General features: G+C 35.2%; 1 protein-coding gene across 1 annotated transcript in view; it reads right to left on the reverse strand.

Moving 5' to 3' along the window:
- UGGT2 (UDP-glucose glycoprotein glucosyltransferase 2) overlaps positions 1–16589 on the reverse strand; it is a 70090-nt gene that overhangs the window by 23310 nt on the left and 30191 nt on the right. Inside the window, exons 15-25 of the mRNA XM_088523347.1 lie at positions 13870–14005; positions 12259–12390; positions 10869–11033; positions 10295–10418; positions 10112–10210; positions 7995–8089; positions 7371–7577; positions 6665–6796; positions 4587–4714; positions 2706–2801; positions 1192–1294 (exon numbers count right to left, since the gene is read on the reverse strand). Coding sequence (XP_088379473.1) covers positions 1192–1294; positions 2706–2801; positions 4587–4714; positions 6665–6796; positions 7371–7577; positions 7995–8089; positions 10112–10210; positions 10295–10418; positions 10869–11033; positions 12259–12390; positions 13870–14005 — 1417 coding nt within the window. The remainder of the gene's footprint in view (positions 1–1191; positions 1295–2705; positions 2802–4586; positions 4715–6664; positions 6797–7370; positions 7578–7994; positions 8090–10111; positions 10211–10294; positions 10419–10868; positions 11034–12258; positions 12391–13869; positions 14006–16589) is intronic.

The following is a 16589-nucleotide window of genomic DNA, read 5'->3' on the forward strand; positions in this document are numbered from 1 at the left end:
TGCTGCCCTATTTGATAAATAAATAGAGTACTTCATGGGAATCACTTGCCTGGACCTACATACTGCTCATCAGAGAACCTGCTCTAGAGAGAATGGGGACTTGTGAGCTCAGCTAAAGAGACCTCGAGGAAACTTATCGTAACATGAACTTTTAACTGAATTGAGAGATTTCTCACAATCAAGAGATTTCTCACAATCAAAAGATTTCCATTTGGTAGGAGTCAAATTTTCTTTTTAACTAAGAATGGTGAAATGAAAGATTTGGTTCTGAAGAAAAGCTAGTATTTCAGAATCGTGGAACAAAAGAAATCATTTAAGTAGAAGATTTTTTTCATGAACATTTTAAATGTATTACTTAGCTTAAAGTTTTTACGTATGGAGACCAGCTGGATGCCTGAACATTCCATAACAAAGATTAGGAAAGAGTATGAAAATGCAAGTTTTCAGGAAACTTGCACAATTATTGTGAAGAAAGAGATAAAACAGGAAGCAGAAAGAATCAAGATATAGACTTCAAAATTCTAACAGACCAACGAGAGAAGACAAAATTTACATTTTTATGGGAAACTATAAAGCAACTTGAGGTAGAGTGATATTTCACGGCTAGTGAAGAAAGGAAATCACTTTAGCAGCTGTGTTTCTAGGACAGCCTCTCTTTAGATGATCAATAACTACACACAAGGAAAGATTTTTAGATATCCTTGGCACCATTAATCAGCTAAGAAATACCCTTCCATGAGGTGAAAGGTTTATAGTCCAATCTTACGACGGTGTTATGGGCCAGATATAGCCCACCTCATTTAGGTGCTTTGGAAAACTCAGGTGCTTTTGTTTAATGGAAAGAAGTATGCGTCCCTTAAGATTTGGAGATGGAAATCCCCTCCCTGTATGTGAGGCAGACAATCTCCCCCTTTCCTTCTGTTGACTATAAAGAACATTTATCCACTCACTTGTAAGAGGATTGGCTCACAGGACTGTAAATTTCACTTGCAAATATGGTGCTTACAACGATGGATTAAATCATCCCAACTTCTTAATACAAACTTACATAAATAAATATATATTTTAAAAGTATATAAATTCTGTTTGCCCCATAAATGCTAGACTACACAGTATATCAAAACATGAAAATAAGTTAAATACAAATTAAACTACAAATATACAAATTAAAAGAAATCACCACCATCTTACAATCAATAAGTGAGCCATCTTCTGTGCTTCTCTTGTCAATGGATCAACAATAGCAATAACATCATAGAATGGTTGATTCTGTTCAGGATCTATTTTTACTACGCTGTTAAAAAAAATGTTAAGTAAATGACATGAAAACTGTAAAATAAATTTATGGAAATAACAAATATTTTTATGCACAAGTCTGAAGTATCAGAGTCGCTTTAGATTTCATCCTTCGCAAAGACATTTCTCTCATTTAAACCATTTATCATTGTCTCCTCCCGTGATACCACTAGAAATGCCAAAATCAACAGCAATCAAAATGTAGCACTAATTTAGCTCTGTAAGTGTTACTGGTTAAATATGTACTGCATTAATAATTCGGTAACATAAAAAGAAAACACAGAGAAGTATGCAGAATACTTACAGTTTCTTTTACTGATATCTATATTTATAAGTACCAATGATGGCACAATTTTAAGATAATAGTGGGAAAAATGTTAAATGAGAAAAGCAAAACATGATAGGATGAAATAGCTAATTAAAATCATTTTCTTACAGAAAAAAAAATTTAGTAACTTGGTTGAAAGAAGTTAGGACAACCCCGCTTAAAGGAATCTGGATCTACAGGAAGGAAATGGTAGTAAAGCTCAATTTGAAAAAAATCATGTGCTGGAAAATACACCAAGTGAAGCATTTTGCTTTCCAGACATGAAGAAAATATACCTAGAAATGTAACTAGCATTAGTGATGCCATTCTTTTGTCAATTAAGCAGTACATGTTACTTACTCCACGTTATTAACATAGCCTTGAAAAAAGGTTTTAGCCACTTAAAGGGGGCTGCTGACTTTGCTCCTTGTCTTCTTAGCAAGCGTTAGAGACAGAGTCAGCACCCTGGCACAGCGCAGGGCAGCTTTGCCAAGAGAAACAAGTAAAGAACTGGAAATACTGTTACAACAAGGGGTTTGGTTTTAAATTTGATCACAATTCTGATACTCTGTCCTTCTAAAAAAAGTACCTTTCCTTGCCCCAGAAAATGATTGAGCTTAGGTGATTGAGCTTATTTATTATAAAATAAATAAATAAAAATCCCCAAAGTTTATGTTCTAATTAAAAATTATAGATGTCAATCTTGGGATGTGGGGTCTCGTTCAATAATCAGAGAAGACATCTGTGGCACACTGACTTTCCAAATCTAGGATCTAGGTAACACAGCAGTGAACATACACAACCATGTTAATGCCATTAATACAATTCTCCAATTGTAAATCTGTCAGCTGAAGAAAGTCTACCCAGTTCTTAATGAATTAGGTGCTGAGAAGTTCTATCACTTTGCATTTGTAAGAAACACAGCTGTATTTTAGGGTCTAATCTCATCATATTTAATGGTTATGCTGACCATTTGTGTTGTGGTCAAGAGTGATGAGCTAATCCACTAACTATTATACAGCTATAACAATGTTACACTTGGTAGATTCTAATTTAAATAGCAAAGTATTATATGTGCATTATCATGACAGAGAGGACTTACCTGTGCTGTTCTTTGAGTAATTCCACATCTTGTCTCATCTCTGTTTTAGGCAAAGATGACAGTAGGGCATCTATTTTCATAATCAAATCACTGCCACTATATTAAATGAAGCACACAGAATTTGCTATGTTTTTAATTAGAAAAGGAATAAAGCATTCATATTTTAAAGTATGTCTGTCTACATAATGCAGTTCAAAAATCCAAACCCAAACTGGGACATTTTAAGAAGACTATCACCTCAAGATTTGTAGCTTTGAGTAAAATTTCTAGCATGACTGTGGCCAAGAACCAACTACTGCTTTATACCTTGGGAATTGCATACTTCATAAACTCTCACTTCAAAAATAATACTGAAAGATGACTGATTTCTTAGATGCACTGAATTTAATCAAGTTTGTTATTATTGTTTACTGATTACTGTAATCATTAGGAATTGTAGGTATAGATAACATATATACATACATGTATAACCTTTTCCTCCAAAGAAAATCTGATTTGTTCTTGATTCGCACAAACATATCTTAGTGATCTTTGGCTCCATATTAAAAGACCCTTGGAAAGTAACGAATGACCAATAAAGCACCAATAAAGTAAAATGCAGTGCCAAAATCATCTATTTTTGGCTCCACAACATTCTTCTCAAATACATTCAGAGGATCCCTACTGTCACATCTTCAGCCATGTCCGAGTAAAGATCTTCCCCTGGAACAAGGAAAGGTCTACCAACAGAACATTCATGAGAGAGGCTTCCTAAGTGTAGGACATTGAAAATTCAAGTTCTTGGTCTCATCTTTTTAATAAAATTTTCATTTGGAACTCTTATTTCATTTATTGCACTGGATGTCCTGAAGAAAGCAAATATGGAAAAGTATGTATGTGCATACATTACTCAGCGTACACTGAAAAGTATGAATTAAAAAAATATATGGCATTACAGTGAACTACAGCATGTCATCTTGTTTGGAAAAGAAAAACAAAACAATAACAACAACAAAAAATCTCTTGAGAAGACGAAGTAGTCATTCCAAATTCCCAAGACAGTCGTCATCAAAACTCAAAATTTCTCAAGATGACAATATATTAAAAAAAATACAGTGTATAATATTTCCTTTTGCCAGTCACTATAAAGTAATCAAAAACTAGTAGGAACAGACTACAGTTAGATTAACTTGTCTCTTGGCTGCAGCTACGGTGAAGGCAGCTGAAGCATTTGGAGCAATTTAGCAGGGCTTTTTTTTTTTTTTCATTGAAAAGTGGGCACATGTTTGAGTAGGTAAGATGCTAAGTCTAGAAGGGGAACCCTAGAAAGGAAATGAGGGGACAATTAGGACTGCTCACCATTGTAGTACTCAGATGAGAATCACAAGGATAGTGCAGATACAGCACAGAAACAAGACACTTTAACTGAGTGCACGCAGAATGTATATCCAAAAAAAGTACTCTAAGTCTTCACAGAATCCCATGATACAGAATCACACAGAATCCCAGAATGGCTGAGGTTGGAAGGGACCTCTAGCGATCATCTAGTCCAACCCCGCTGCACACGCAGGGTCACATGGCACAGGACTACGTCCAAGGGGGTTTGGAAGATCTCCAGAGAAGGAGACTCCACAACCTCTCTGGGCAGCCTGTTCCAGGGCTCTGTCACCCTCACAGGAAAGAAGCTCTTCCTCACCTGGAGGTGGAACTTACTGTGTTTCAACTTGCACCCATTACCCCTTAGTCGTGTCACTGGTCACCACCGAGAAGGGTTTGCCCCATCTTCTTTACATTCTCCCCTCAGGTTTTGCTCCATGTTCCACATTCAAAAGGATGATTCATTAGTCACAGGCAAGAAACAAAGCAGTATTTCATGGATTTGTACTCCTTCAAATATTTTACCTTTTAGCACTGATTCCCATCTCTTTGACAATAGTTTTAATCTTCTCTGCTGAGGTGGCATATGTTATTTTTTCCAACAACTGAAAGTCTTCTGCATAGAATTCATTTTCATCTAAAGGACCCAGTATCTGAGAGAGAGAACAAGTGATCTTACTAAACATAGTAATATGATATTCCTTTTGTAAGCAAAAATACACAAAACTTTGCCCTTTACATATCTATATTAATAATTACATAATAACTTTATAGTACTGATAATTTGAAAACACTTAGGTTTTTACAGCTTTTTCTGAGGGAGCATCTCTGGATTAGGAAAAAAAAAACAACTCAGTCAAGCACAGAATTCTGTTATAAGGAGCAGTCATAGTGGAAATATCCACAAATATCCAAAGTATTTTTTATTATACATCCCATATAAAGGTCTATACTATTGAAAAATAACAAATTTGAGTTTAGGAAAAATCTTGGTTAGATTTTAAACTGAAGAGTATATAAACTATATTTTAAACTGAAATGCAAGTTACTACCTTCCTAGCAGATGCTTTAGTTGCTTAATCTTGTGAATACAATCTTCACTTCTCAGGTGGAGCAGGAAAGATGGATATTTAGAGAGAGGAAACAGAAGAACTATTATTTCTTTCTTTCTCTCTCTCTCTCCCCCTTTTTTTTTTTTTAAAGCTATCTGGGCCAAAAGAAAATGCCTCAAAGTGCCCCAGAGAGGGCTCTGAAGAGCTTGGTGAGGCTCTCTTCCTAGTCACAGTCTACAAGGCTAAACTGGTCCAGGGCAATTTCAGGGGCCGTCAGGGCTCCAGGAGGTAGAATAACAAAATTTACATTTGTTGCTGACTGGCTACTTCCCACAAATCAATTGCTTCTAAGAAATTAGGTGATTTTACTAAATTCAGCTTTCAATTTTTTATTACTAGCAATGATGCATAAGATAGAGAGAACCATGAAAAAACATGATAATTTTCAAGAGGTAAGACTTAGAAAATCTTTTTGCTAATAAACAGAAAATTTTAATGCTGAAATACCTGTGATTTAAATAAGGCAAATCCTGTGTCTTTCTTAAGTTTTAAAGTGAAACTGAACTTTCATATGGATGAATACACATTACTCAATTTATTCAAGCATTCACAGTATTTCCTCAAAACTTACTACATGATGTTTTATTTATGATCATGCAAAACAGCAATATCCATTAGTTTATAAAATAAATTACATATGTAGTTATGATTTTTTTCCTCACAGAAAAATTAGCACAATCTTTTTTGAACTGTATCAACAATGTGCTTAACTTAGTGGTATCTCAGAAGCCATTTAACAAACACAAGAATAGCTAAGAAAACAAATTTAAGAGACTTTCCAGTAAAGAGATGCTAGAATAGTATCCCTATTTCCTTCTAATGATGGAGCTTCTTGATTCAAGAAGCTGTTTATATAACTTTAACGCTATTGGCTGTGATTAGCAGGGGCTGTATCCTGAACCCTACACTTTATTTTTTAACCACTGGTCAAGCGTCAAGCTATAGCCAGACAGTAATATAAGCTGCCTGTTTTAAAAAATACATACTTGAAATTGAAAGAACAAAAGTACCATATTTTACTTGAATATTAAGATTTAAGATTATATAAGATTTAAATATTTATAAACTATTTGCTCTTTACCTAAAACAGGTAATAACTACTCCTAGTTATTATAATTTATTCTTGAATATATATTAAATATATTTTGATTTTATATATATATCTGATACCAACCATGTAAAACATTGGTCAGGGTAAAAAATTATTGGTAAATATAACTAATAATGCAATGAGTATGAACCTATTTAGGCGTTTTATCTATTGCCCCATATTATGTCTTAACCAGCTGTAGGAACAAAGTACATAGTAGCTCCAGGGGAATGGAATAAAAAATCAAAATAAAAAAAAATACAAACATTTACACTATTCTCTGCTGAAAGCCTGAAAAAGTGAAAGATCAATATAATATATTACCTTTAGCAAGAAAGTGAAGTTCTGGGAAACAGAAATATCTATATGAAGAATGAGACATGATTTATTTCCTTACTTACCCTACCATTGCTGATAACAGCCATTTGCCCAGGAAGCAGTTTAAGAACCTCCTGGCAAAACATCTGGTGTGTTTTAATTATATCCAGTCCTAAAGTGTTGTACTTCTTCTCAAAAGTATCACCATCCATTCCCTGAAGCAAATGTAAAGAATGAGGTGGCAGACTGATTAAGCAAAACCAAATTCTGTAACAGCTGAAGTAAGCAAAGATTTTCTTCAAGCTATGTGGTAATCAAAAACCTAAATAAAGCAGCTTCAGCTTCAATTTAGGTATCTGACTTGTAGTGTGTGCCAGTCTCCCAACTAGCTAGTGTGCACCTTTTACCCTTGAGCACCTGTGAAGAACCATGAGAGTAAAGTTGAGAACGAGCTGAAACATTTTTTCTTAGACTCAGTGCACAGTTGCATTAACTACCCCCCAAAAAAAACTAGGGTATTTACCACTGCCTGCTAGAACTTGAGCTTAAATCTCATCTTTAAGAAAAAGGTGTAAAAAATTAGATTACCCTAAAAAGTAACAGTGACTTTAAAATGTCCATTCGATTCCTTTACTAGAAACTGCCTATGGGTTAAAATGTCCCCTAATTTGATACTTTACAGCATTTAGTCAAACACTGTTACTTTCAACTACATCTTCTTTCAATGAAATAACAACAACAACAAAAACCCTATGAAGTAAGTAGTAGTTTAATTTAGTGTTCACTCACTGGCATGAGAAGTTTAGTAATTTTAGTTCCAGCAGCAAGGGATTTTGCTGTCTCTTCCTTTATGAGTTTACTTAGGAAACCTCTTAGGTTGCTGTTGTTTTGGGTTAAAAAAGCTGTCAAAATTCCTCTTGCAATGGCTGTGTTATCTTCCTTTATTTTTGATGCAGGATTGTTCAAAATCCCCACTCGTGTATGTCTGCTTGTTTTCTGCAAAGAAGAACATAGAATAATACAGTTTCCATGTTCCACCTGCTGTTACCTAATGTATGCTTATTTATTATAACACTGTTGGAAAGGAGTTGCCTGCTCCTTAACATATATTTTAAATGGAATGCTTTTGTGATGGAATGATTACCTCTCAGCATTCTGCAGAAGTATATTTTTAGTAAATGACATGCAGAAGTATACATTTACAAAATTGGTTTTACAGGTTTTTTGTTTTTAAGAAAAATTTAAACAGCATAAAATAAATACAAGAATACTTATTCACATATCATTTTAATCTTAAACAGCAAGAAGCTCTTTAACCACTGATGACTTAAACCTTACTAAAGATGTTGTTACTTTATAAAATGTTGTTACTTTATAAAATAATTATTTTAGTAAAAACTGCTAGAAACTTACCAGGTGTTTCAAGGCATTAGAAAGCAGTTTTCTCCCTGCTGGCTTATCAAAATCAGCAACAATCCAGATAGTAACAGCATGTAATATATCTTCATCTGAAAATTGGAAATAATTTTGCATTATATTTCAAATATTTTTTTTCATGAACAATGAATTAATCTTACTTGATAATTAAAGTTTATGTGCAAGTAGCTTTAAGTGTAAAACTAACCTTTGCCATATCAATATCTTTTGCCCTTTGATTAGAAAAAATATTTGGTGGTACTTTATCATGTTAATATGAGAACTACTAACATCACTGAACTTCTACTGTTCCACTGAAACATGATAGCTCTAAATAATAACTTATTGTTGGAGATCTTCAAAACATGCCTGGATGTGACCTTATGCCACGTGCTGTAGGTGTCCCTGCTAGAGCAGGGGGGTTGGACTAGATCTCTGGAGGACCCTTCCAATCTTAACCATTCTGTGATTCTGTGAAAAAGAAGGGCTTTATCAGAGGTTCTAGTGCATATTTGATGGAAACTGGTCATATAACCAGATATAAAAACTCTTCGGTAACTAAAATAATGCAGAAGCTAGGCCATTCGCTTTCTCCAACTGCAAAGGGAGACTCTCTGAACCAGAAGCAGTTTAAAACAACATTTTTGGACACAAAGGAATATACCCAGCTATATTCCAAAAGAAGATAAACTATAGTACAGGTATATATTCAGAAAATTTGTCTTTTTTTTCCTCCTGGTCTATAACCTAATGTTCTCTATCGAAAGGCAATGATACATGAAAAATTACACAAAATGATCTCTAGAAGGATATCAACCTGCTCAGGACTACCATATGCCTCCTGAAAGGTAATATGTGTTGACTGGAAGTTTAGAAGGTTTGGGTGAGATGCTAGGAAGAGATGTGATCATGCTCTGTTGGGGCTGGAAAAACACACTGGGCACACAGACTGGAGTGCACTGCAGCCTCTGGGTACGGATTTTACACAAGAGATCTGCCTCTCAGAAGCATAGAAAGAAATCCAACAAGTATTTGGTAATTAGCTGGTATGTTGCTGAGGTTTTAGAAGGAGAGTCAGAGTCAAATAATTTTATTATAAAGAAATGTAAGTATATAGTACTCCTTTCTGATAAAGGATATATGATATATGATATTCTGATATATGTAATAAGTAAGTGTGTTAAAACTATAAAAAGCTGTCATGGAAAGAATAGCACCCTGCTAACAGGTTTATTCCACCCATTGATATGCAGATGTCAATTAGCAGTCACCACATGTCTACTCGATGTTAAAATGGCACAGACTGATACAAAACTCCGTGCAGTTCTCAAGTGCCATCATGTCCTCAAGTGCGCATTCAGTTCCCTATAATTTAGAAAGGGAAGTACGTGCATATGCAATAAGAACATCTCACATCAAATGTTTTTAAAATGTACAAAAAAGCACAATTTTATGTAAGACAAAACACATAAATGAGTACTATATAATTATTTCTCCTTCTCTATAGAAAAACAAACGTGAAAAAAATTGAACAATCTAAGTAGAGGAAAAATAAACTGACCTGAACACAAACAAATAAGAAACAAAATCAATTATTCCTCAAACTGTAGATATACATAATGTGTGTGCACATATATAAATACAGATACAGATATTTTATACATACTGAAATTTTCACTTAATAATGCTGAAAAGTAAGGGTTTTGTGAAAACTGAATATATATCCTCTTTGATATCCTCAAGTAAAATCAGGCCAACTGGTCAAATCAAGTCAAAAAACAAGGTGTCCATCTTTTTGCTAACTGATGATAATTGCTTGCTGTATTTAATCGGTCATTATGGGTATTGTATTTATAAACTCATGGCCTATCTTTTTGCTTACTTCAGAGTAACTCTTCACACTCATAATCCCAAAATAGTTGCAGGGAGGGCAAATAACACAGGTTAGGAATCACATCTACCTAACAGTTTTAAAACATTCTTTCAGTAAATATCAACCTTTGACAAATATGGTATTTCTATACATCCCAATAACTATTAAAATTTTGCTTGGGATATTTTGCTGACAAATTTCAACTATTTGTAATACCAACTCATACACAAAATTAATGTACCTTTTTTTGTTAAATACTTCATGCCATCTGAAATTACAGCAGTCTTGTCTTGTGAGTCCAAAAAGGAGAAAGTAGAGAAGTCGTGCACATCAAAGGGAACTGCAAAATGTAAAACATAACATGTTAATTAAGAATTAAGAAAGGAAAACTTGTAATAACAGTCTATTCAAGAAATGTAATTACCAGATGTGGATCTGAGATGTATATATTTTCTTTCTGCTCCAAGAACGGTCGGGTTTATACGAGAAACTACATTGTGCTGTTCCATAAGAAAATCTATTGCATTTACATGATCATTCAACAAACCCTATATTAAAAGAAAAAATACAAATTCTATAATTCATTAGTTTCAAGATTAAAGAGGCCAAATATTCACATACTCTTTTGACGGAGCTTAAAGCCTATATATACACACCAAGTTCTGGTCAACTTCAGAGGAAAAATGTATAAACATCTCCCATATAGTATTTCAAAATATTAGATACATATTTTTCAATGAATAACTACAATATATTCTCAGTTTCTGGCTGAAAAACCCCAAATGATTAGCGTATGCTTAATTTTACCTCAAGTCTTGCATAATCAAAATATAATGTTTCAAAATCATGACTGAAAATTAATGTAACAATATAATTTCAGTTGTCATACGATTAATTTTCAACCGCCCCATTATAAAAAAATACAGAATATAAGCATGACTCAAACAATCCACCGCCAAATATTTCATCTTGTATTCGTTTAGAAATGTTAAACATACCATGAAAACTGCCCTCTGGAAGAACCCAGTGGCATCAATAATCCTCTGGAGAATAACTGTCTCTAATTCTGTACCATCCATCTCTTCTCTGTTAAAGGGCACACCATTAAACAGAGCTTGAGGCAATGGACCCAGGCCAGTCTTCTTATAAAAGGTTGCTCCTGCCTGATCATATCAGAAATATCACAGGATTAAATAGACTGTGGCTGACTGAAGTGAGAAATAAATCTAACATCAAGAGACAATGAACTCTCATCTCTAAGTACTATTCACTGTCACACATTCTTATGAGTAGCAGGGACCAAAGAGAGAAAAGTTAGGACATACTGGACTCATTTCTCAAAACGGAAAGACAAAAAAAATGCATAGATCTACATTTAGATTTTTAAACCTTTGCTTTATTATCTTGCCAATAAGTATTCTCTTATTGGGCCTAATATTGGTAACAAAAATTACTAAGCGAATAATGTTGGAGAAGCAGCTTGACACAGTCATGGGTTGAGGCAGACTACCCAGTGACAGTATTCTCCAAAAGACATTTATCCCCCCAAAAAGTCTTCAAAAAGGCTTTTATGTTCAGAAGCCAATGCTTATTTGACAAGAAGCAGAACAGATGGTTACAAACTCTATGCAATATCTATGCATCTCTGAACAAGGTCCATCTTTCTGTCATGCCACTGGCCTATGTCTGCTGTCTCCTTGCTGCTTCTTCACTCCAGTCTTGCAGTCCTACTTGTACAGCCCTCCTCTTGTTGAGTGTCAAGCTATTTCTCTTAATATCTCTTCATTAATATTCTACAGAGGGAGCTTTTCTCCTCTGGGCATGTTCATTTTTTTCCAAGGCAGACACAAACTGCCCTTCCCTCCAGAAGGCTCCATGTGAGCCAGAAAAGAGCAAACAATGCAAGGCAAACACCACCTTTTTTTTTCTGTCTGCCCCGACAAATCCTTTCAAAGGAACATAATATACATAACAATTTAAAAGGAAACAAACAAACAAATTGGATGGCATGGGTTAGAAACATACACAAGATTCTACAGATGTGCATGGTTTAAGAGAAAGGAATACAGACCTTTTATATATTTTATCAGAAAATTATATACATAATCAACTATGATGATTATGAGTTAAAAAAACTCTTCTCTATGTTTGTTAAATGTAATCCATATAGTGGTCTTTCCAAAGTAGGCTATAAACAGAAAGCACAAATAAAGGACATAATGCTTGCCTAGATGACACAGTTCTGCTCCTCACCCAGAGCGCCTGCAGAGCACCTGGGTGAACAACACCTTAGTTTAAGACACCCTTTAACAAGCTGAATACTAAAAAAAAAAAAAAAAAAAAAAAAAAAAAGCTCCTGAAACCAGTAGGCAATAGATCTCAACATACCTTCCTTCCTTCATCATATTCAGAGTGAACACCTAATATACTCTGAACATCAGCATAGGGGAATTCACGTCCAAGAACATTTTTCACGTGATTTACTGTCAGAACTTTTCCATCTTCCACTTCATGGTACATCTGTAAAAATTACACAACAGAAAAAAAATCTTTCAACCACACATTAATATCACTTTAATAATTATCACCATCCTACATATATAGTTCTTCATCAGAGTAATGATGAAAAACCTCTGATTAATCTACTATTTTATCTTTTTTAGCCTAAATCTAAAGTGATAAAGAAAATACATGTAATGTGAGTTGAAAACTTTCCAGAAGCTATTTCTCATCACTGATCGGACAGGGAATCTAACCTTTTAATAAAGACTACTTAACCTTTGTTAGCTGAATCTGTACAAGATGAACCCAAGCCTGAACAAGCCAGCAATACCTTTTCTTACAATGGGGTATGTCCTTACCAAAGCTTTTTTTTTGTTTCATGGCATGAAATTTGATTTATTTCATCTCTCAAACACACAAAAGAAATATGAAATGATAAAATTATTCAATCCATATCTCTTAATTGAGGACAATATAGTAAATTTCTCTCTATAGCTCTGAGACATGTGTTTTGTTTTGTTTTTGTCATCTTTTAAATATATTTATAGCCTCTTCTTTTATATTCTGAAACATCCTAAGTAAACAAGCACATTAAGATTTTTAGAAGAGCATACTGTAGTTTAGTATTCTGTAACCATTTACGGATAACAATCCTGCAGGAGTGACAGAATTTAACACTGGATTTCTACTTCTCTTGCAAAGTACTTCTAATTACTCTAATTCTTTTTATCTTAAACTCTGAATTTGTTTAGGACCTTCATCCTTATGCACTGAGAAAAGTAATAGAAAACAAAAGTTGGGGAAAAAAATGTTGTGTATTAACACCATATTAGCCGATACAATTTTGTTTTCAGAGTCTTCACATAAAACACTTGCTTCATTTTCCTCTACTTATCTCTGTCTCTGAATTCCCTATATCTATATGAGCCCATGCTCTCTCCTACAGAAAAGCAGACTCATTTGTTAATCTGTGAGCCTGGAATACTTCCATGTTTTCTACATCCATGAATAGCTCAAGAACAATGAAAAATGCCCTTATCTTAGTCTGTGCCACTTCCCACACTCCAAAGCAACCAAGGTTTTGCAGATCTTACAGAATGGCCAGAGCAGTTTTGCAATTCCAGTTCTCCAAGAGATGCAACGGACAAGGGCATGCACAAACACAAACACAAATGATGCAGAATCACTTTCCCACAAGAAAATACTAACGGCTATAAGATACACTTCTACTTTTTTTTTTTTTTTTTTTTTTTACCTTCTTGAGGAAAGACTGTAGATATGAAAAATAACTTGAATAAGTTGTCCTGCAGAGCAGGAAAATCTTTCTGCAAATCATTCTCTAGCAAATTAATGCTATATACTTTTAATACTTTGTTTCCATGTAAAATAAGTGCAAATGCAAGTGCATGTAGATACGAAGCTGCAAAACTGAAGCTATATGGAAAAATAACACATTTAAAAAAAAAGAGGGGGTAGATTTATTGTCAAAGAACTAACATTAATTATTGAGGTAAAGGCTTGAGAGGTGTCAGTCTCCTCTGCGATGTAGTTAAAAGCTCTCCAAAGCGCTATTCCAGCATCTTCATTTCCATCAATTTCTTCTTTTGTACTTAAAATGAAAACAACTCCAATTCTACAAACAAACAAACAAAAAAAAAAGAAGCCATTTCACACACAATCACTAACCGTAGAGCAGAGGGAGGTGTTCACAATGAGTCTGGCAAGCAGACACCAAAAGCCTTTATCTGGGTGGTCTTTGTCGTGGCTTCCTGTGGCGACACAGAGGACAGAGGATTGCAGCCATGCAGTCCTTAGCAGATCTCCTCGATGATGCTTAGGATATCAACTATGTGCTGGTTTTGCATATGCCTCTTGCACCCTCTAGAGCTGACAGGGTTAGGATCTCTGGGAGGTGTTGGGGTTTACTCATTGCCCTTCATTTCTGTATCTGAGTGTCTCAAGGCTGTGATCTTATTCTTTGTGTTCCTGCCCCTTCCTTGATGGCCTGAGGCTTTGCTTTAGCCTGGGCATTAATTCTCCCTCATCTGGTTGTCCTGAGCATGTAAACATGCTGGAGTCTTTATGACCTATCTGTCAACAAATGCCATTCTTACTAACCCCTTTTTGCCCTTTTCACTACCCTTCTAATGACTTGCAAGGCTTCCACTGTTCAGTATTAACACGTTATTAACAGTACAGACCTCAGCCCCTGCACTCCAGCATTAAGCCTGAAAGAGAGTAATGGGGAAAAAAAGATGCTTTTATGAATCAGAAACTACAAGTTTATATGAACCTGCTGCTGCTTCACATGCTCAGGGATCAACTTGGTGCAGAGCTCCAGAAATTGTCCTTGAATCATGCTGAATATCTGCAGCTATTGCTAGTACACTAGGTCTGCAGCAAAATTATCCATGCCTAGCTGTCACCTCTCTCTAGACAAAATTACAGGAAGCACACAGAAAGATGTGTGCTGGAGCAGCTATCCAACCTGGTTCTTGCTTTCCTCTTCAGCTTCCTTAACATTTGCTTGTTAATAAATCTACAGGTAGGGAATCCTCCGGCTGCCAAGCTGCAAGCAAAACCACTCAGTAATGTGCTGACTTAGGCAATTGCAGCCGTCTATTTAATATAGCTCTAAAAGCTGCTGCCAATTCACGACTAACTCAGTACAGGATAATGTTCTACATGCAGTTATCAGTGAAAAGCTTGAGAATGATGCCAGCTATCAGCAAGGGGTGAATTACAAGCCAGACCAAAGGAATCACAGACTTTCTGAGTGTGAGATTTAAAGGAATATCCCAGTGATTAAAAGCTGGCCCTGCATCTTGAAAATATTTCTGCATCTTGAAAATATTTCCACTGAGCATCCAGCCCCATCCAAGCCACTACAAGAACATGAGACATTAATCTGCAGTGCTGAGCATGCATTTCAGAAGACCTCCATATTTGTAAGCAACAATTCAACGATTTCAATGATTTCAAAGTCAGCTTTTAATTTGGATGGTTACTGCGCATCAGATAGTTTGAAATGACTGGAATTAAATCTCTCATATCATTTCCTGAAGTCTTGTTTCACCTGGTACAATAGGAACATGCAATAAATATGCAACAGCAGAGATGCATGCTTTGCCCACATCTTGCATACTGTGTACAGCTGGGGTGTCCTTATCTCAAAGAGGTGATATAAAAATTAAGAAAGTTCAGAGAAGGAAAATAAAGGCAATGAAAGAACATTTAGAATAGCTAAGGAAGAATTATATATACCTATATACATATACAGCCTTCAGAAAGAAATAATTGCAGTAGAACATGGGAGAGTGCATGAGACACTGAGAGCTTGAGAGAAACTGCTTAACATCTTTTTCAATTTTAAGATCTCTGGAGGCAGTAAATGAAGCCATTAAAAGCCTGACTCAGAACAAACAAAGGAAGAAGCTCTTCACACAACACACAGTGGGACTGTGAAAATCCTTGGCAAGGGACACTGCAGAAGCTAAAACTTTACATCAATTCAAGGGCAAATCAGAAAGTTCTTGCATGACAAATCTATTGGGAGTTACTAGATACTTAGAAAGCACATTCAGGTGTGAATCTCCAAATGCCTGTAGATTTGGAAAATACTCAGGCACTACCTACTTGTCCTGTTCTTATACTGTTTCCTAGGTAGCTCCTTTTGGCCTCTGTTGCAGATAGATTCACCTAAATGGACCATTAGCCTGATCCAATCTGGTTGCTTTTAGGATCTATAGCAAAATCTCCTGCGGGGCTGAAACTCCCAAGTATTCTGGCAAAAACACAAGTAATGTTTGTCTTTCACCACTTCTCTGTCACTGAATGATAAAAATACAAAGAACAGAAGGAACAGAAGTTTCAAAGGAAACTCAAAATTTAAAACCCCAGAGGAAAAAAAATGCATTTAAATATTTAAAATGGGATTCATCTCGCTAACTTTAGTTCACTGTTTGATACCCTTATTTCCTTTTATAAGGTGTGGAAATAAACAGACACTTGCACAGAGCAATCCATTTTCTCTCGAAATGAAGGCATCTTCGGCATTTCTGAAGACGAACTCTATTTGTCTCTAAGATGACTGGTTCAGAATCAAATGACTAATTTTTAAAAATCCAAAACCTGGTGAAGTTCTTCATGTGTTGGTCTTTAAGAATTTATAACAACAAAACGTGATAAAGCAAACTTAACTCAAAGAACTAAAATCA

Source organism: Tinamus guttatus, unplaced genomic scaffold (genome assembly GCF_059628265.1).
Source record: "Tinamus guttatus ecotype Peru unplaced genomic scaffold, ASM5962826v1 Tinamus_guttatus_pri_ptg000180l, whole genome shotgun sequence".
Taxonomy (NCBI): Eukaryota; Metazoa; Chordata; class Aves; order Tinamiformes; family Tinamidae; genus Tinamus; species Tinamus guttatus.